Source organism: Pipistrellus kuhlii, unplaced genomic scaffold (genome assembly GCF_014108245.1).
Source record: "Pipistrellus kuhlii isolate mPipKuh1 unplaced genomic scaffold, mPipKuh1.p scaffold_m20_p_1, whole genome shotgun sequence".
Classification (NCBI taxonomy): Eukaryota; Metazoa; Chordata; class Mammalia; order Chiroptera; family Vespertilionidae; genus Pipistrellus; species Pipistrellus kuhlii.
In genome coordinates, this window is record NW_023425404.1 from 73,769,024 (window position 1) to 73,790,057 (window position 21,034).

General features: G+C 37.4%; 1 protein-coding gene across 14 annotated transcripts in view; it reads right to left on the reverse strand.

The window, feature by feature from the left end:
- Nucleotides 1–21,034, reverse strand: part of RALGAPA1 (Ral GTPase activating protein catalytic subunit alpha 1) — a 224,591-nt gene that overhangs the window by 90,263 nt on the left and 113,294 nt on the right. For all 14 annotated transcript variants that reach the window (XM_045585379.1, XM_036451922.2, XM_036452055.2 and 11 more), the window contains 6 exons: nucleotides 19,946–20,101; nucleotides 17,436–17,564; nucleotides 12,980–13,105; nucleotides 10,468–10,526; nucleotides 7,161–7,269; nucleotides 5,801–5,911 (listed from right to left, as the gene is read on the reverse strand). In XM_045585379.1, coding sequence (XP_045441335.1) covers nucleotides 5,801–5,911; nucleotides 7,161–7,269; nucleotides 10,468–10,526; nucleotides 12,980–13,105; nucleotides 17,436–17,564; nucleotides 19,946–20,101 — 690 coding nt within the window. The remainder of the gene's footprint in view (nucleotides 1–5,800; nucleotides 5,912–7,160; nucleotides 7,270–10,467; nucleotides 10,527–12,979; nucleotides 13,106–17,435; nucleotides 17,565–19,945; nucleotides 20,102–21,034) is intronic.

Consider the following 21,034-nt stretch of genomic DNA (forward strand, 5'->3'; position numbering starts at 1 on the left):
TTACAATCTTCATGTATAGAACCAACATTATATGCTGTTAACTATGAATGGATTTCTCACAAACTCAACCCATGAATCAATATGTATAAATACTCAGATAATATGTTCTAATAGAAAATTAAAATATATAAAGAAAAGCAAAAAGATTTATAAAAATCATCTGCAATTCTGTCACTAATAATATCTACCCTACTCAACACCTCAACATAAATAAAGGCTATAAGTGACAAGCCCACAGTTAATATCATATTCAGTTGTGAAAAACTAAAAAAAGCCTTTCATCTAATATACAAGGAATACAAGGATGTCCACAATTGTCATTTCCATTCAACATGGTACTAGAAGTCCTACTATGGCAAGTGGGCAAATAAATCAATAGCACCTGAATCTAAAAGGGAGAAGTACAATTATTTGTTTGCAGATTACATGATTTTATATATAGGAAACCCTAAACACTGCACCAAAAAAATTGTTACAAATATAAATGAATTCCATGAAGTTGCAGGACACAAAATCAAAATATCTATACAAAAATCTCTTGCATTTCTATACCAAGCAACAAACCAACACAAAGAGAAATTAAGAGAGATATCCCCATTTACAGTAGAATTAAAGTCAATAAAATAGGAATACTTTCAATTAATGAGGTAAAAGACCTGCACACTGAAAACGATAAAGTACTAATGAATGATTAGTACGATTCCACTTATATGTGGAATCTAATGAACAAAATGAACTAACAAAGGAAGTGGACAGATTCATGGATACAGAGAACAGACTGATAGCTGTCAGAGGAGTGGGGGTTGGGGCCTGCGTGAGAAGGGTGAAGGGATTAAGAAAAAAGAGAAGAAAGACGCATGGGCACAGCAATTTTCACCTTTTCGTTAAAGGAAGCACTCTATAGCTTCTCTTGGGCATATCTGACTTGTCAGCATCACTATTCTTACACTTTGCAGCCTTTATTAAGTAAAATAAGGTTTACTGAACACAGGCATTGTGATACCATGACAGATGATCGAATAACTGTGATGGCTACTAAATGACTAATGGTTGAGTAGCATGTACGATGTGAATAAGCTGGACAAAGGGATGATTCATATCCCATTGGAGAGGGACAACGTAAGTTTTTATCACACTACTCAGAACAGTGTACTAATTAAAACTTAGTCTAAATTGTTCATTTCTCAAATTTTCTATTTAATATTTTCAGATTATAATTGACCATGAATAATTAAAATTGCAGAGAGCAAAACTGTGGATAAAGGAGGACTACTGTAAATGGAAAGATATTCCATGTTATAGATTGGGAGAATTAATATTGTTTAATTGCTCATATCACCCACAGTGATTTGCTCATTCAATAAAATAAATTCCAGTGGCTTTTTTCTCAGAAACAGAAAAAACTATTTTAAAATCTGTATGGAACCACAAAAAGTAATAAAGAGCCAAAGCCATCTTGAGAAAGAAGAACAAAGCTGGAGGCACCACACTTGCTGATTTCAGGTTAATTATAAAGCTATTTTAATAAGAACCTGATGGTAAGGTACACAGGCACATAGAAAAGCAGATCAGAACAGACAGACTAAACATAAACCCACACTTACAGTATATGGAGAACGCATCTTTAACAAGTGCACCAAGAACACACATTGAGGAAAGAAAAGTCTCTTCTATAAATGGTGCTGGGAAAACTGACCCTGCAGGCCAGGCCGAGGTGCACAAATTCGTGCTTCAGGCCTTGTGTGTGTGTGTGTGTGTGTGTATCCATACATTTACATGTATATTTATGTGACTTTAAATTTACATACACTGAATAATATATGAATAAATTTGATACAGAAATATCAAATGGTAACAGGCATTATTAAAAGGAAAAAATATAAATATACTATGTTATTTACCCTAAAACTATATATATATTTTTAAATCCTCATTGAGGATATTTTTAGAGAGTAGAAGGGAAAAGGAGAGACAGAGAGAAACACTGATATGAGAGAGAGAGACATTGATTGGTTGGCTTCTTCATACCTCCCTCCCTACCAGGGCTGGGAGCTGCAACTGAGGTACCTGCGTTGACCAGTATCAAACCCCAAGATCCTTCAGTCCGCAGGCTGATGCTCTATCCACTAAGCAAAACCGGCTAGGGCCACCCTGGAAATCTCTTGATCACATTCAATTTTTTATGTGCTTGTTAAAAATGTACAGGGGTAAATTTATTGTAAGCTATTTTTTACACCTCATTCTGTACATTGGTTCCCCAATGAGCCTGCCTCTGAGAGCCAGCTCCTTTTTGCTGGAAGCAGGCTGGCGGTGGAGAACTCAGGACCTTGGATAAAGCCTTAGGGTGCTATATGTTTTTATAAATTATTGATTTAATGCATCAGGTAGGAAAAAATCATCAAAATATCTACACTAATAAAAGAGAAACATGCAAATTAACTACCACTCTGCTACAACCACAAGCCACACCCACCAGCCAATCAGGAGCAAGTATGCAAATTAACCCAGCCAAGATGGTGGCCAGCCACAGAGCTGGAGCAAGCAGAAGGCTTGGGTTGCCCTGGCAATGGAGGAAGTCAAGCTTCCTGCCTGCCCTGGCCAGCCCTGGCCTCCATTCAAAGCTACAAAGTTTCAATTATAAAAGATAAATAAATCCTAGATACTTGCTTCTAGCCGGCCCTGGCCTCTGCTCAAGGACGCGCTGAAAAAAAAAGAAAGAAAGAAAAAGAAAAAAAGGAGGAGTTGGGACCTTGGGTCGCTGGAGAAGGGGGTGGGGGGTGGGGGTAATCAGGCCAGGATGGAGCATCAGGGGCCGTTGGGGGTAAGCAGACTAGCAGGGGGCCAATTGGGGGTGAGCAGGCCAGCAGGGGGCAGTTGGGGGTGAGGCCAGTGGGGAGGCAAGGTGGAGGTGAGTAGGCCAGCAGGGGGGGAAGTTGGGGTGAGCAGGCTGGCAGGGGGTACATTTGGGGGCAAGCATGCTGGCAGCAGGGGCAGTTGGGACAAGCAGGTTGGCAGGCAGAATGGTTAGGGACAATCAGGCAGGCAGGCAGGCAGGTGAGTGGCTGGAGCCGGCAGTCCTGGATTGTGAGAGGGATGTCTAACTGCTGGTTTAGGCTTGATCCCTGTAAACGGGCAGTAGGACATCCTTCGAGAGGTCCGAGATTGGAGAGGGTTAAGGCAGGGCTGAGGAACAACCCCCCCTTCCCCATGCACAAATTTTGTGCACTGGGCCCCTAATACTGTATATAATAAAGGTTTATCAGTAGAATCTAGTATATTAAATGCACCTGTTTAATAATAATAGAACTGAGCCTCAATTCCTAACTATGTAAATAGGTAACAATTAGTGAAATGCTCCATTACTTGGAATTCTATTCCTACATTCAACTACAGGTGAAGTATAATAACTCTTCATGTTTAACTGTAGCTGTTGGCCACTATAATGCACAGTGAAGCAATTTGCAACAAATCTTCACTTTTAAGTACTTAGATAAGTATCAATATATAAACTGATAAAGAAAATAAGGAAAAGAATTTGAAGGCTTTCAAATAAAAAATAATCTGCTTAGAGAACAAACTTAATTTTCAAATAGAATAAGCAATCTTAAAGGGTAAAATTTTCAAATGTTTTCATACTAGCATACAGATGCACATTCACAGTTATATCCATTTATCATATTCCCATTGATAATAATAGCTGCAGCCAACGTTTATTAAAATTTATGTATCCCCCATCTTAATGGCAAAAAGTGTGAAGTGCTTCATATATATTTTTTCATTAATCTTCAGAACAACTCTGTGAGGTATATACTTTTATCCCAAATGTAAAGACAAGAAAAAAACAGAGTTCAGAGAGCAAAGTAACTTGTTCATAGTTATGAAGTTAGCAAGTGGCAGAGTCATGGCAGGTGTGTCTAACCCTCAAATCCAACCTCTCAACCTACATTAAACTCAACCAATATTTATTTAACAGATTCTACATGAAAGTGATGCCCTTGTCTTAAAAAGTTTAGAAGTTGTACACAAATATATTTACTGTTATAATAGAGGCTGGCAATATGGTTGTGTGGGAAAAACCTGAACACTTTCCTGTCAGCTGTGACTTTGTATAGTTACTAAATGCTTAGTCCTCTCATCTTAAATTATTGGTGGTGGTGGTGGGGGGGGGTTTGGAGAGAGGAAGATAATTGCTCATCTTAAGAGATTTTTAAGGATGAAATGGGGTAACATATGGAGATGATTAGTGTATTTATTAGCTGGTACATAGTAAGTGCTTGATAAATATTAATTACCATCTTTCCCAAAAATGTTACAAGAATATGAAGAACAATAAATTTTGGTTAGAGAGAACTGGAAAACGTTTTAATTTTTTTATGAGATGGATTTAATCCAATAATTAAAGATGGGATGTAAAGAGGAAAATCAGAGCACTTCAGGTAAGAAGAGAGTGAGGAGTACGTTTAATCAATATTAAGCCAACTCAGGTGCCTGGACTACAGTGTATTTTAAAGGAATATGTACTGATTCTGAAAAGATGGGTTGGTTCCTCTTCTGAAGGCCTGGAAAATCCCAGCTAAATAACTTGGATCTTATTTTATAGGCAACTGAAAACCAAACCACTCAAAAGACTGGTTTATTTTCAGGTAATAGACATAATAGTCATGTAAATGTGAATGACGACTTGATAGGGAAGAGCTCAGAAGCCAGGTCAATTAGAAGGCTATTATAGTATGCTAGAGGCCCGGTGCACGAAATTCATGCACTCATGAAGGGGGAGGTTCCCTCAGCCTGGTCTGCGGTCTCTCGCAGTCCAAGAGCCCTTGGGGGATGTCCAACTGCTGTGGAGGCGGGATAGGCTCCTGCCACTGCTGCTGCACTAGCCAGCCATAAGCTCAGCTTCCGGCTGAGCAGCACTTCCCCTGTGGGAGCATGCCAACCACCAGGGGACAGCTCCTGCATTGAGCGTCTGCCCCTGGTGGTCAGTGCACGTCATAGCGACCAGTTGTTCTGCTGTTCGGTCGATTTGCATATCTGCCTTTTATTATATAGGATTATATAGGACTAGATGTCCAGTGCACAGAAATCTTGCATGGGTAGGATCCCTAGGCTTGGCAGGCTATCAGGAACGATATAGGCCTTCTAGCTGCCAGCAGGGGCCTCCCTTCACCAACTTCCGGCCACCAGCCAGAGCCTCCCTTCCCTGGCTGCCAGCTGCTGGCTGGGGCTTTCCTTTGTTCCATGCTGCCCTTGGTGGTTAGCATATGTCATAGCAAGTGAACGAACTCCCACTCTCCCCAGTTGAACTCCTGAGGGGACACTTTGCGTATTAGCCTATTTATATTAGATCTATTTATATATAGAGATCAAGACAGAAATAATGAATGGGTAAAATAGTTCAGATATGGTAGAAAGCATATGAAATTAAAACAAAATAAAAACTATAAATAATTAGCTGAAGAAGAAAGAAAAATAACGAGTCAAAATAACGTCCTGATATGGTAGTTGGAGGGATGGCATGTTTTCTTAACCTAAGAGATGAAATGAAGCCAAATACAAATTCATACAGACAATGGCAATTATAAATTTGCAGGCAGCATTTAAAAACAAGAACACAATCTTTTAACATAAAACACAAAGGAACTGTCATGAACTTTTGATACTCAAAAATGCACCTTGGGTTGCCATTATTTACTTGTGCGAAATTTGATGAAAACTACTAAATAATTTTGTATTTCAAGGTATCCAAATTTTAAAATCCTTAACAGAGGTCGTTATGAGAAATAAATAAGAAATTACTTACTTGAATAATTTTCAAGGGAGAATCAGGTTGGTAAATCTGAAGTCTAGGTACATAATGAACCAGCATGTGAAGCATGTTACAAGCTACATGGGCTACTGTTTTATTAGTAAACTGTGAAAATAACAAAAGAAAAACACATAAAAATTTCTTCCTGAACTATTATGCATTAGCTGCTGAAAAATTTGAAACTTCATATTTTTTGTCATTCTATATTTATAAAGTGATTATTGAAGTATTATTAGGAAGATAAATATACAGCTGCAAAGATACAATTTTACTTTTCCTTTGGATTGTTTGACTGTCCTCATTTAAACCTTATTCCATTTTTTCTTACCTAGATTTTTACAGCAGCTTCTAATCTTATTACCAATCTTGCCCCATTCAAATCTACTAGACACAATACTTCCAAAATAATCTGAAAAACTCCTCTGATGCTAACATTCCATATACTTAAAAGTCTTAAATGACTCCCCAGTGGCATAAAGTCATGCTTTTCATGCTTTTCTATGACCAAATTCTATCCACTCTTCAAGCCCTGACCAAAAGTTTCCCCTTTCCCAAGTCTTTTCTGATACCTAAGTCAAAGTGATCTCTGCTTCCTCTGAACTCAATCAGCAGTTTGCACCACTCATTTGGTTATCTCAGCTTTTTATACTTTATTCCTCTTATTTTAATCTTTTTCAGCATCAGATCATTAATCTATTGAATCTAGTATTTACAATTCTTTTCATTCTGATATCCCTCTTACTCTGCCTAATAAAACACTTCAAACAGGATATGCTCAGAATTATGTGTCAAATCAGTGATATCTGTACACTGTATCTTTAGAGTCCTAAACAGATAATGTAATATAAGTTTTAAGACAGAAAAAATATTATGCAACTATTCAGAAATTTAAAAAAATCCATTTATTCATTTAGAATCTTCAAATAATTGGTTTATTCTGAACACATCTTATTTTGGCATTTAACTTGAATGATAAAGTAAAAAAGTTGAGCAGTTCAAGAATTCAGAAGTAGTAAAGATCAAACAGTAGGTTACAAAAACACTGATAAAGAAAAAACAAACAAGCCATGTTGTTAAATGACTGATTTCCTTTTTAAGAGCCACTCATATGTTTCCTATGGACAAAGCCAAATACATAAAAAGTTGACTAGGACCACTCTTGAAGAAAAAGTCAGGAGCAAGGAAATAATGTAGTAATAAATTAATGAAAACATTTATTAAAGGGTACAATCTATAATTAACATTTGGAGAAAAAATAATCATGATTCTATACTATTTTAATATATTCCACTAAACAGTGCTTTGTTGTTTTGTGGGGGGGGGGGGGGGGGGAGGTTGGGGGGTATTTTTTTACCTTCAAGGAAACACATATTACATTCAGAGCTTCCTTAATTTGAGGATGATGAGACTCATGGACTAGTTCTTCACAAATCCAAATACCTAAACTGCAAAGTGCTACACATCTGCAAAAAAGGCAAACAATAATGATACAAATAAAAATGTATGCGCTTTTAAAGAAATGAAACCACCATCACAACCAAAACACCCACAACTAGCCAGCATAGAAGGAACATGCACTGTTTAAGTAAAATGATCAATTTGTTACTTTGTATGTTAGCTCTTCTTAGGAAGACAAAGGAGGAAAGCACATCCCTAAAACTTTAAATCTAATTTTCAATTATTACTTATTACCAAAGTCAGAGGTAGAGAGAATATAAAAGATTTTTCTAACAAACCCATATTAAGAAATTGATATTTTCATAGATTCCCCAAATGTACCCTGCTTTCGAAAAGGAAAGGATGTCATTTGATTAACTGATAGCATCAAAATAAATTTAAGCAAACTACAAACTCTTTAAAAAACAGATTAGGCACACAAATAAAATGTATATACTTCATAAAGGGATTCCAACTGAAACAGAACTTGTAGAATTTTTGTTCTGTTGCCTAATGTCTTCCTTATCCTATTTGTACTATTTCAGCTTGAAGGGAGTAATTTGTGATCACAATCAGTGAAATTCCATTAGTGTGTTAAAATATAAGTTTCTGATGAGGAATATAATGGTATTATGAATAAAAAAAAATTGACTCCTTCTAGGATCCTAGTTACATACATAACATGTCCTGGTACTGATATTCTTAAATTCAGCAGAATGCTAAATTTCGGAATAATTCAATGCAGAAACATTTTACTGAACACATCGGATCAGAAGTTCTTCAGTCCTCTCTTTCAGTCTAGCACAGTATCAATACTAAAAATGGTTTACTAGCAAAACTACCAGAAAGTCTTCAAAACAAGTCTACTGCTTTATTTTTTCTCTACTATTGTCTACCATGAGTCTTAGATAATATATATTATATGAACAGATATAATATATATTCATAGATCTAAATAATCAAACTTATAATATATATGTATAGACATAAATAATCAAATTTCATTGTTAGCAGTAGAAAGAGTTGTAATCATCAGGTAACATTAAACTCTAACCTGAGGCAAAGTTCTCCAGGGATGCAGCTAACTAAAGGCACAGACTGGGAGTACAACTGCTTAACGGGTCTTTTTTCTTTTTTCTTTAGTGATTGCACACCTGCATACACAGTTTCCTACATTCCTAAAGATATCCAAATAATCTAGATCATTCCCAGTATGCCTCAACTCTGCTCCATATCAATTTTGGGGGTATAAGCTTCTAAGGCCTATTCTCAATAAAAGCTATTGTGTTAATGATGCCCAAGTCTTTCTGCGGATCTATATTTTAGGCTTCAATATTCTTTACTTGAGAGGCAACATAGTTAAAAAGAAACAGGCAGAAAATCTAGAATCTGAAGCTCTAGGTTCAAATGTGGTTCAACTATTATTATTTATGCATCTAATAAGGCTCTGAAGACAAACTATCAAGGTTTTAATCATGGCTCTGCCATTGCTGGGTGATAGGGATAATTATTTAAATACTCTGGGCTCCTATAATAGGGAGGATACAAATTGTATCTATCTTCTAGAGTTGTTACAAATGAGGTAATAAAGTATTTAGAACAGTGCCTGGCACTTAGAAAGGACTTAGTAAATGTTAGTTTTCTAAGACATTGGTTTCATGCTAGCAAACTTGGCCCAGTGCCGGGCAGTCAGAGACCAAAGGACCTCTGCAACGTAGCTGACAATGCTAGCAAACTTGTGAGAATAATGATGATCCCATTAATTTCTTAGAATTGTGATGAGGAATAAATAAAACAATGTTATAGGAAAATTCTTGCAAACTCAAAAGATTGTCATTATTGACATAGAAAATACTAGAAAATTAATATTCAAAATAATCACATTTGAGGGTAAAGCTACCAGAAACGAAAATATGGTATAATGGAAAAGACAATGTCATTTTCTAGGGATGTCCAGTATTAAAATGATTAAATTAAAATAAAAATTTACTCAAAAAGATTTGTGATTTTAAAATATATATATTTTTTAATTGATTTCAGAGAGGAAGGGAGAGGGACAGAGAGATGGAAACATCTATGATAAGAGAAGATCTTTGATTTGGCTGCTTCCCTCATGCCCCCTACTGAGGATCAAGTGTGCAATTCAGGTGGGTGTCCTGGCTGAAATTGAACTGTGACCTCCCCTTTCATAGGTTGATGCTCAACCATTGTACTACACCAACTGAGCTCAAAGAGATTCGTTTTTAATTAACTTGACTATTAAGTGAGAAAAATATGGAACTGAATTAAAAAGCTGGAGCTATGTCTCATTTAAGCAAACTATTAATTTTACATTATTTTTACTGGTGGAAAAAATAAGATACTTAAATTAGAATATTCAAATGGTCAAAGCCATGATCTGCATTTTCATTAACCTGGGTCAAAAAATATGTAGGTAATTGGAAAAAAGAAAGCTTTGCAGAGATATAGGTCAGAGGAGGAACAACACAGACCACTTTTGAAGCTAATGACATTATATTAGAATTATATTCAATATAATTCTATAATATTACACGAATTAATGATATTTTGGGGATGAGAAGAAACATGTGATACTGGCAACCATGTGATAAATCTTAACCTTTTTAAAAGGTTTAGTAAAACAGAAAACGACAATTTTTTGCTTCTAAATAAGGCATTTAAAAAGAAAAACATTCTAAAATCTTATATTTACTATGTAACACACATTACTATATAATATGTTGTATATGTAAAGTACATATATTAATAGAATACATTACTTCTATAATATAATAGAAAAACCTTATCCAATATTTATTAATATCAATATATACTACTTTCTTTAATACATTACTTTCTATAATAAAAATATTTTATTTTAATTCAATTTAAGTAACATTCACTGGGTAACTACTACAATTAGGTATGGCAGAAGAGACAGTGAATATATAATCTAATGAAAAGCAAAATATATTTAAAAATAATTGAAAAAGTCATTTTCAATACTGAGGGTAAAGATACTAAAATGGGTGACTAATATTTTATCTTTTTAATGAAAAAAGGTTCATATTTAAATCATGAGAAAAGTATTTAATCATACAAATAATTTAAATTTTTAATTCAGAATAGCTTTTGTGTATCTGAAACAATGTGGACTAAATAAACTTCGAACGTGAGATTGCAAATAGAATAGTTATAATAAATCTTAAGAATATCTGACCTACCGTGCAGGACCAGAGGGCTCATCTCTTGCTGAGCTTAATACAGTTTTGATTATAAGTTCCTAAAATAAGGAGGAAATAGTAGCAATGAGTAAGAGTTCATTCGTTAATTCAATAAATATTTATTAAATGGCGACTATGCCAGGTGCTAGGAATACTATATTGAAATAAAACCAACAGTCTTTGTTCTCATGTACATACTTTTAACGGTCTAATATTACTCATAAAATTAGCTAAATAAATAAAACAATGGTATGGTCTGAATGTTTGTCCCCTCAAAATTCTTAAGTCCTAACCTCCAGAGATGATGGTATTAGAATGTGCTTAAGTCATGAGAGTGAAGCCTTTATGAATAAAATTAATGATCTTACAAAAGAGACCCCCACAGAACTCCCTGGCTCTTTTTACTTTGTGAGGACACAGGGAGAAGGCCCAGAATGAACTGGAAGAGGGCCCTCACATTAAAAACGACTATGCTAACCCTTTGATTTTGGATTTCTCAGCCTCCAGAAATATGAGAAATATTCTTCTGTCATTTTTATAAACTTCCCAGTCTGAAATATCTTGCCATAGTAGCCAAAAACAACTTTTTAAAAAAAGGTTTATAAACAACTAGGGGCCAAGTGCACAGCCCTGCCTGCACCCTCTCCAATTGGGGACCCCTTGGGGGATGTCCGATCACCGGTTTAGGCCTGATCCCACAGGATAGGGCCTAAATTGGTGGTTGGACGTCCCTCTTGCAATCTAGGATGGCTGGCTTCTAACTGCTCACCTGCCTGCCTGCCTGATCGCCCCTAACTACTTCTGGCTGCCTGCCTCCCTGATCGTCCCTAACTGCCCTCCCCTGCCAGCCTGATCTTGCCCCTAACTGCTCTCCCCTTTCAGCTTGATATCACCCCCAATGCCTCTGCCTGCCTGATCACTCCTGACTGCCCTCCCCTGCCAGCCTGGTTCACTCCAACTACCCTCCCCCACGGGCCTGATCTTGCTCCCAACGGCCCTTCCCTGTTGGGCTGATCACCCCTAACTGCCTCTGCCTGCCTCATCGTCCCTAACTGCCCTCCCCTTATGACCTGGTTGCCCCCAACTACATTCCCCTGTTGGTCTGGTTACCCCTAATCCCCTGTCAGCCTGATCTTGCCCCCAACTATCCTCCCCTGCCAACCTGATAGCCCCTGCCTCTGCCTCAGCCCTCACCACCGATGCTTTGTCTGGAAGGAGGTTGGATATCCAGAAGATGGCCAGTCAACCCGGTTTAAGTAGCATATAACCCTTTTAGTAGTATAGCTAGATTACATAGAACTAGAGGCCTGGTTATAAGTTTTTATGAAACTTATAAAACTTATGAAATTGGTGCACAGAGGGGGTGGGTCCCCTCAGCCCAGCCTGCACCTTCTCACATCCTAGAACCACTGGCTCCTAACTGCTCACCTGCCTGCCTGCCTGCCTGATTACCTCTAACACCCCCCCCTTCCCCCCCCCCCGCGCCCTCCTCCCCACCCCCACACCAGCCTTCGCAGTTCACCCAGATTAGGTTCTGATTTGTCAGTTTCTAAGCCAGTCAGCGTCAAAAGCTCTGCCTCCTAGGAAGCCATTGGCTCCTGGCACTTCACCCAGATTTGGTTTTGATTGTTTGGTTTCTATGCCAATCAATGTCTCCAGGCCTATCTCTAGGCCTGATCAGCAGCCCCCGAGAAGGCTCGGAGAGAAACAGGTGCGGCTGCTGGTGAAGCTGGGAGAGAAAGGGAGAGGCAATGGCTGATCAAAGCTGCCACAAAGGCTGGGGGCCAGACCTTGCCTCTCTCTCTGCAGGCCTCTCCCTGGGCCTGATCCGCAGCCACCTCGGCAGTCAGAGCTGGGTAGCCCTGACAACCCAGCACTGACTTCCTGTGTTGGGCTGAGCCTTGGTCGTTACGGACCCTGGCTCTTTATATAATAGAAGCATATCTGCTCCTAATCAGACACTATTATCTTTATTTTTAAGGTTCAGTATTTAGAATGAATTCCATTAGCAATTATATAGACACTTTAATTTGCACCATCTCCTGTTCAAGCCTGTTAATGCTTTAGGTTCATAGGACCCCAAACCTCAATTTCTACAGCAGAACAGAATATTCTATTACATTATGTTTGATTCCTCACATTGAGAAATTGGGAGAGGGAGAGAGTTAATATGCAGGTTTAGTGCCATCTTAATCTTAGAAGCTTTATATTACTAGGACTGTATCTGGCACATAGAATGTTTCAATAAATGTTCAGTGAGTGAATGAATGAATCCTAAGAGACTGACACGTGGGTGGGTTCAATAATCAGAAAACATTTCCAAAGCAGTTATGAACACAAAAAAGGCTATGCTACTAATAAACATTCCAGCCTGTGTTCTGAGGAGTATGGCTAGTTAATGTTCTTTAACAATTATGTGGATTTCTAAGAAAAGAAAGCATACACATTTTATTGAATATACATTATGATTATACATCATTTAAATGCTAACAATTAGCATCTGATTTCTTACCTTAACATCTGTAAACTGAGACACAGCAATATCAGGAATATTGGGATGAAGAGCAGGCAGTTCACAATATAAGTTAGGAAAGCAAACTAAAGATCCCAGAAGAACTTGTGCTTCCACTCTTGGTGCCTACAAGTAAACAGATTTTTAAAATCTTTAAAATATATTAGTGTTATTTAAATTATCAGAAAAATTATTTTATCACCTAACTATATTACACAGAGAAGTAAGCAAATAAGACAAAATTCAAAAAGAAACAGGGAAGCACAAAAAGATTCAGATTTTCATTTATATTTCCCATATAAACTCCTATAATTCTCAATAAGGGCAACAAATAGCAGAGCTTTCCTCAAGAGCAGCTAATAAGCCGAAATTAGCCTTAGTTAATGAGACTATACATTTTTAAAAATCTTAACAACACAAAATTACCCTAGTTGTAAGGAAAATTATATTTTTGTTTTAAAGGCAGCTCATACATCATAAGACACTGTTCTTTAAAAAAAAAATTATTATTTTCATTAGGATGACATTGGTTAATAAATAACACATTGTTCTAAAACATTCAAACACATGGAGGCTAAATAGCATGTTATTAAACAACTAGAGGCCCGGTGCACGAAATTCGTGCACGGGTGTGGGAGGGTGTCCCTCAGCCCAGCCCGCACCCTCTCCAATTTAGGACCCCTTGAGGGATGTCTGACCACCCTTCTTAGACCCGATCCCACTGGAATCAGTTGGACATTCCTCTCATACTCAAGGACTGCTTGCTCCCAACTGCTTGCCTGCCTCTGCCTGATTGCCCCTAAACGCTTCTGCCTTGCAGCCTGATCAACACCTAACAGTTCCTCGGCCAGCCCGATTTCCCCTAACTGCCCTCCCCTGCAGGCCTGGTTCCCCCCAACTGCCTTCCCCTTCAGGATTGGTCCCCCCGCAACTGCCCTCCCCGGGGAGCCTGGTCCCCCCCAACTGCTCTCTCTGGCTGGCCTGATCTCCCCCAACTGCCCTCCTCTACTGGCCCAGTCAACCTTAACTGCCCTCCCTGCTGGCCTAATTGCCCAAACCCCCCCCCCCCCCCCCCCCCCCCCCCGCCACACACACACACACAGGCCTGGTCCCCCACAAATGCCCTTCCATGCTGGCCTGGTCCCTCTACCCCAACTGTCCTCCAATGCAGGCCTGGTCCTCCCCACTCAACAACCCTCCCCTGCAGGACTGGTCTCCCCCAACTGCCCTCCACTGCAGGCCTGATCCCCCACCCAACTCCCCTCCCCTGCAGGCCCGGGTCCCCCCCTCCCCCCAACTGCCTTTCCCTGCTGGCTTGGTCTCTCATAACTGCCCTCCTCTGCTGGCCTGGTCACCCCTAACTTCCCACAAGGGCCCTCCCCTGCAGGCCATCTTGTGTCCACATGGGGGCAGTCATTTTTTTCCACACGGGGGCAGCCATCTTGTGTCTTGGAGTGATGGTCAATTTGCATATTACTCTTTTATTAGATAGATTACCCAATGAGATTAAGAAAGAAATAAAAAAAATTCCTGGAAACAAATGAAAATTAACACACAACAACCTAAAAATCTCTGGGATACAGCAAAAGCAGTCCTGAGAGGGAAATTCATAGTACTACAGGCATACCTCAGAGAACAAGAAAAATCAGCATATTTAACCCTACAACTTAAAGAACTAGAAAGAGAACAATAAGAAAAGCCCAAAGGAATCATAAGGAAGGAAATAAATATTAGAACAGAAATAAATAACAGATACTAAAAAAAATTTTTTTTAAATCAATGAAACCAAGAGCTGGTTCTTTGAAAGGTTAAACACAATTGATAAACCATTAGCCAGACTCATCAAAAAACAAAGAGAGAGGACCCAAATAAATAAAATCAGAATCAAAAGTGGAAAAGTAACCATCTACACCACAGCAACACAAAGGATTGTAAGAAAATACTATGAACAATTTTATGTCAAGAAGCTGGACAATGTGGATAAAATGAAAAATTCCTAGAAAAATACAATCTCCCAAAATTGAATCAGGATGAATCAGAAAACCTGAATAGGCCAATAACAACTGATGAAATAGAAGCAGCAATCAAAAAACTTCCAGCAAACAAAAGTCCAGGTCCCAACAGCTTCACACGGGAGTTTTACCAAACATTCAAAGCACATCTGTATTCCTCAAACTATTTCAGAAAATCCAAGAGGAAGGAACACTTCCAAACTCTTTTTATGAGACAAGCATTATCCTAATTCCAAAATCAGATAAAGACACTACAAAGAAAAAGAATTACAAGCCAATATCCCTGATGAATACAGATGTTAAAATCCTCAACAAAATATTAGCAAATCACACCGAGCAATATGTTAAAAAGATTATAAACCATGGCCAAGTGGGATTTATTCCAGGGATGCAAGGCTGGTACAATATTCCCAAATCAATAAATGAGATACATCACATAAACAAATTGAAAGACAAAAACCACATGATCATATCAAGAGGTGCAGAAAACACATTCAACAAAATCTAACACTCATTTTTTATAAAAACTCTCAGCACAGTGGGAATATAGGGAGTTTATCTCAACAGAATAAAGGCCATATATGACAAACCTATAGCCAAAATCATATTCAATGCGAAAAAACTAAAAGCATTTCCTCTAAGAATAGGAATAAGACAGGGATGTGTGCTTTCACCACTCTTATTTAACATAGTACTGGAAGTGCTAGCCATAGCAATCAGACAAGAAGAAGAAATAAAAGAAATCCAAATTGGAAAGGAGGAAGAATAACTTTCATTATTCACAGATGATATGGTATTGTACCTAGAAAACACTAAGACTCCACCAAAAAGAACTGCTAGATTTAACAAATGAATCTGGCAATGTAGCAGGATAACAAAATCAACACCCAAAAATAGAAGGCTTTTTTTATACACAAATAATGAATTCTCAGGAAGAGAAATTAAACAATCCCATTTACTATTGCAATAAAAAAAAACAAAAAAAACTTGAGATACTTAGGAATAAATTTAACCAAGGAGGCAAAAGACCTATACTTGGAAAACTATAGAAAGTTGAAAAAAGAGACAGAAGGAGATATAAACAAGTGACAATCAATGGATTTAATGCAATCCCTATTAAAATTTCAGAGATCTGGAACAAATACTCCAAAAATGCAACCCTGAATAGTTGCAGCAATTTATAATAAGAAAGAAAAACGAAGTTGGAGGAATCACAATACCAGATTTCAAGTTATACTACAAAGCTGCCCTAATCAAAACAGCCTACTACTGGCATAAGAACAGGCATATAGATCAATGGGACAGTGCTAAATAAATACACATTCAATTAATAAATATCTATAAGTATGATGCTGGGCTAGGACCTGGAGATGCAAGATGAGAAGACATGATCACTGTTCTCAGGGAACTAGAGAATTTAGATTAATAACTATAAACACGGTTTTTCTTTTATTTGCAAATTTCCTTGGTGATTGCATCCAGTTTCATGGGTTTCAATACTATCTCAAAAGCAATGTTTCCCAGCTTTTACATTTTCAGTCCTGATGTATCCTTTGAGCTCCTGAGTAATACATACAATGGACCTCCCTACATCTCATTCATGTCTAATGGGCAGCTTACTATGCCCCAAATAGAACTTCCCCTCATCACTGTCGGTCTTTTGTAGCTTATAAATGAAAAATGAAAAAAAAAAGTTTGTAAAACTGCTTTGCAAGTTATAAAGTGCTAGTCAAGTATTACTGATTATTCTTCCCCAAATACTCTTTGAATTTTCTAGTAGGCTTTCAGTTAATTATTTTTTATACTTTGCTCCAGAGTGATCTTTCTAAAATAGAAATTTGATCATGTCACTCTTTTCTTAAAACCCTTCAATGGTTCTTCATTATTTCCTTAGGATGAAATCTATTCTCTTTAGAACTATAAACAGTCACTGTCTTTCTCTTTAGTTCACACTTGCCTCTTAAAATGAACATGTTCCAACTACACTGAGTTACTTGGCACCACCTCAGCTCCATAAAAAAATCCCACATGCTGTTGTAGAGGTTAGAGTGTATTCCTAAGAGCATATTTTCTGGGTTATCTCACCACTGTTTCTTTCTTTTCTTTTGCTATAGTCCATTGTTATTTCTTTACTTTCTTCCCTCCTGTCTTTATATATGTATTTGCTCGGTTTAAAATTCAGTTTTGCTTATCAGATTTAGTCCATTTTTATAGCTCTTGGGTCAATTCCTCAACAAATTTTAGTTATACAATCGTATACATTAGAACTTCTTACTTTTTTAATGCAGGAGACACAACAATTCCAACTAAACTGTGAAATTTCCTCAACGTTAGATTGCTATATTTTTATCAAGAACATCTTAGCTCTTCCTTTCTTGCTCTTTAGTAGTGTCCTGGTTAACTAATATTTGTTATATTATGAAGAACAGGAAATAAAAACTTACATTGAGAAAAGCTGAAGAAGCCACTCTGCCAGCTGCTACAATAAAATCCATAATAAGCATTGTGGCACCAGGCAAACCAAGTGAAAAAAACTGAGGTGAGCAGTGCTTGATGATTGTATTGACAATATCCTGAGAATAAGGAAAGAAAAGAGAAAGAATATAACAAATGTAATATTGAATATCAGCTAATCAATATCCTTAAAAACAGATATCACATGAAATAATAAAACAGGTAATCCTATATAATAAAAGCCTAATGTGCTAAGTGTTGGATCATCTGTTCAACCAATCAAAGTGTAATATGCTAATATTATATATACTAAGGCTGCTCAACTGCTCGCTATGATGTGCACTGACCACCAGGGGGCAGACAGTTGATTGGTTGACCAGTTGCTATGATGTGTATTGACACCAGGGGGCAGACACTCCAACTGGTAGGTTAGCTTGTAGGGATCCCTGATTAGGACTGAGTAAGATGGGATGGACACACCCTGGAGCCCTCCCGTGGCCCCTCCCTGGCTGGCTAACCTCCCCTGTCCCTCCCAGCCCTGATCATGCACCAGTGGCATCACTTGGCCTGGCCTGCGCCCTCTTGCAATCCAGGACCCATTGGGGATGTCAGAGAGCCGGTTTCGGCCTGATCCATATACTAGGCTGAGGGACCCCACTGGTGTACGAATTCGTGTACTGGGCCTCTAATTACTATATATTGCTGACTAATTACAATTTTAATTTCTCCAAATAATCCATATCTATTATTATATTCTGTCAAAGGAAAATAAACTTAAAACACATTTGTTTAACTGACATCAATACAGCATTTTTTCTATACCACAGAGGAATTTGGAAGGCTCTTTGTTTCAGAGGGTTAAAACTAAATTGCAGAGTATCTCCTCCTGTTACCTATTTGTTTCTAAGTGATGATTCTGGCCTATAAAGTTGTGTGACCTGTTATTACAACTGAAGAGATTCTCTTTTTTAGATACCTTTGATGATATGTATCTAGCATTGGAAATCTCGATGTAGTCACCTTTGAGGGAATATTCTTGACTTGATTAATAATCCACTTTGCCTTTGGAATTTACAATGAGAATATGGTATATTACCTTGCATTACTCAATGTGATTTATCTTACACAAAAGCTCTCTTTTTCTAGTTATCAAGATCATTAATTTATCTGAGACATGTTATAAGGTAGAACATTGTAATTAGTCCTAATTAATGCATTTTTCAGAAAGTGAAATACCTTTTAATATAAATTTAATGCTCTCTAAATGAACTGAAAGTGAAATTTAACCACATTTGATAAAAATGCTTGCATTACTTTGACTTGTAACCTCCCACACTTTTCAGTTTTTTGGCCAGGGTCAAGACCCTTGAAGTAATGTTCTAGAGTCATAATTATGACTATATAATGTAATGATTGTGACTGACACAAATGCCAAGTCAATATAATTGTCATTATGATCATACAATTTATGGTAATAAGAAAATGTGATGTGCTGACTCTTAAGAGTAGAAAAAAACCTCTGAATACTACATGACTAGCTGAGTAAGTCCGTATGCCTCAAGTACCAATTATCAAGTGATAATTACAAAATGTCAACATAAGCAAAGGATGGCTTAATCTCTTCAAAAAGTGAACTACCGTGTTTCCCCGAAAATAAGACATCCTCCGAAAATAAGACCTACTTACAGGTTTCCATCTGAGTGAAATATAAGGTATCCCCTGAAAATAAGGCCTATCTCCAGACTCTTGATATTGCAATAAACAAGCCATTCAAGACAATTTGCGCATGGAAATTAATGACTACATTGAAAATAGAATGGAGAGAAATCAGCGTGGAAACTTTGTGAAACCTAAACTGCAAGAAGTTGTGACTTGGGTGAAGAATTCATGGGAGAAAATCACTGACAGTTGCATTGTAAATGCACTGCGAGCAGGCTACCTTGACAAGAAATACTCATTTAAAGACAGTGCTATTGCTAAACATGAGAGATTTGGTCCACTGATTCTGAAAGAAATGGAGTCACAAGAAATTCACCAGGAAATTCAGGAATTGGATTGTTATGATGATGTTCCAGAAGATGATGAGTTGATTGTCATTGAATAAATGAGTAAATTCTTGATACTGTAGGATTCACAGTTTGTCTGGTTTGGTTGACAACTACCGTACTACCGTACCATATACAGGTAATAAATTTCCTTTATTTTCATTTAACAATAAATGTGTACCGTATTTTCTTCATGGAAAAATAAGACATCCCCTGAAAATAAGACCTAGCGCATCTTTGGGAGCAAAAATTAATATAAGACACTGTCTTATTTTCGGGGAAACAGGGTATTTGGTATAACATTAGAGGAACAATGCATTTCATAATCAGGTCAACCCCTTGTTAAAATATTATAGCTTGTTTTTCCACCTACATTTCAAAAACAAAGAGTTAAAGAGAATTGAGAATCAAACATAAACATATAAAGCAACTTGCTAGAAAGTGCATATATTTACCTGATCAATATGAAGTAATCCACAATGCATTATATTATAGAAATGTGTCAGAAAATCTCTATTTGGAGAAACATCTTGTCTTCTTTTCATTGTATTGCAAATAAGTTTATAAGCATGTAATTTACCTTGCTTATATTTATCAGTCAACATGGTTGCCTACAATATAAAAATATTGGCTTTATTACTACTCAAAAACAAATACTGTTTATTAAATACTTAAACACTTAAATATAGCAAGATATATATATGAGGGACACCACCCGTGCACAAATTCATGCACCAAGCCTCTAATATATAAATATGAATATAGATATAAATGTAAATATAAATAGAGGCCTGGTGCATGAATTTGTGCACAGGTAGGGTCCCTTGGCCTGGCCGGCAACTGGGGCCTTCTCGGGGCCAGCTGGCCGAGGAGAAGGACCATGGGAAGTTGGCTGATCTGGGCTGTGGAAGGTTGGATGTGGGAAAACACTGACCACCTGACTGGCAGGGCGGAGAGACCACGGGAGGTTGGCAGACCTAGGGAAAGAACTGTGGGAGGTTGGCTGTGGGAGTGCACTGGTCACCAGGGGGCAGCTCCTGCACTGAGCGTCTGTCCCCTGGTGGTCAGTGTGCATCATAACAACTGGTTGTTTGGTCAACTACTCATAACGGTCTTTCAGGCTTTCAGATTTTTTTCAAAGCACATATTTTATTTATATAACAAAGTGTTATTTATATATCTTACATAGTATTGTTATTAAGTTTTCTGTGCCTGTAACATCAAATGCTTTATTATTCATTTTTGTTTTGCTTTTAAATAGACTTTTTAAAAGAAAAGTCTTTAATTCATAGCAAAATTGAGCAGAAAGTAGTTTTTATATACTCCTTAACTCCACAGATGCTATTTTCTTAAAAATTTAAATTCTTTGTTTAAAGTATTACATAAGTATCCTTTCTCCCCCTCGGAATTCTCCCCAACAGCCCCTGCCCCCTATAAAGCAATATATTTATTTTCATTCATTTCTATGTTGTCCCAATTTCTTTACTGAACTATATATCAGAATTACCTAAACCATTATCAAATGATACAAAACTGTGAATTAC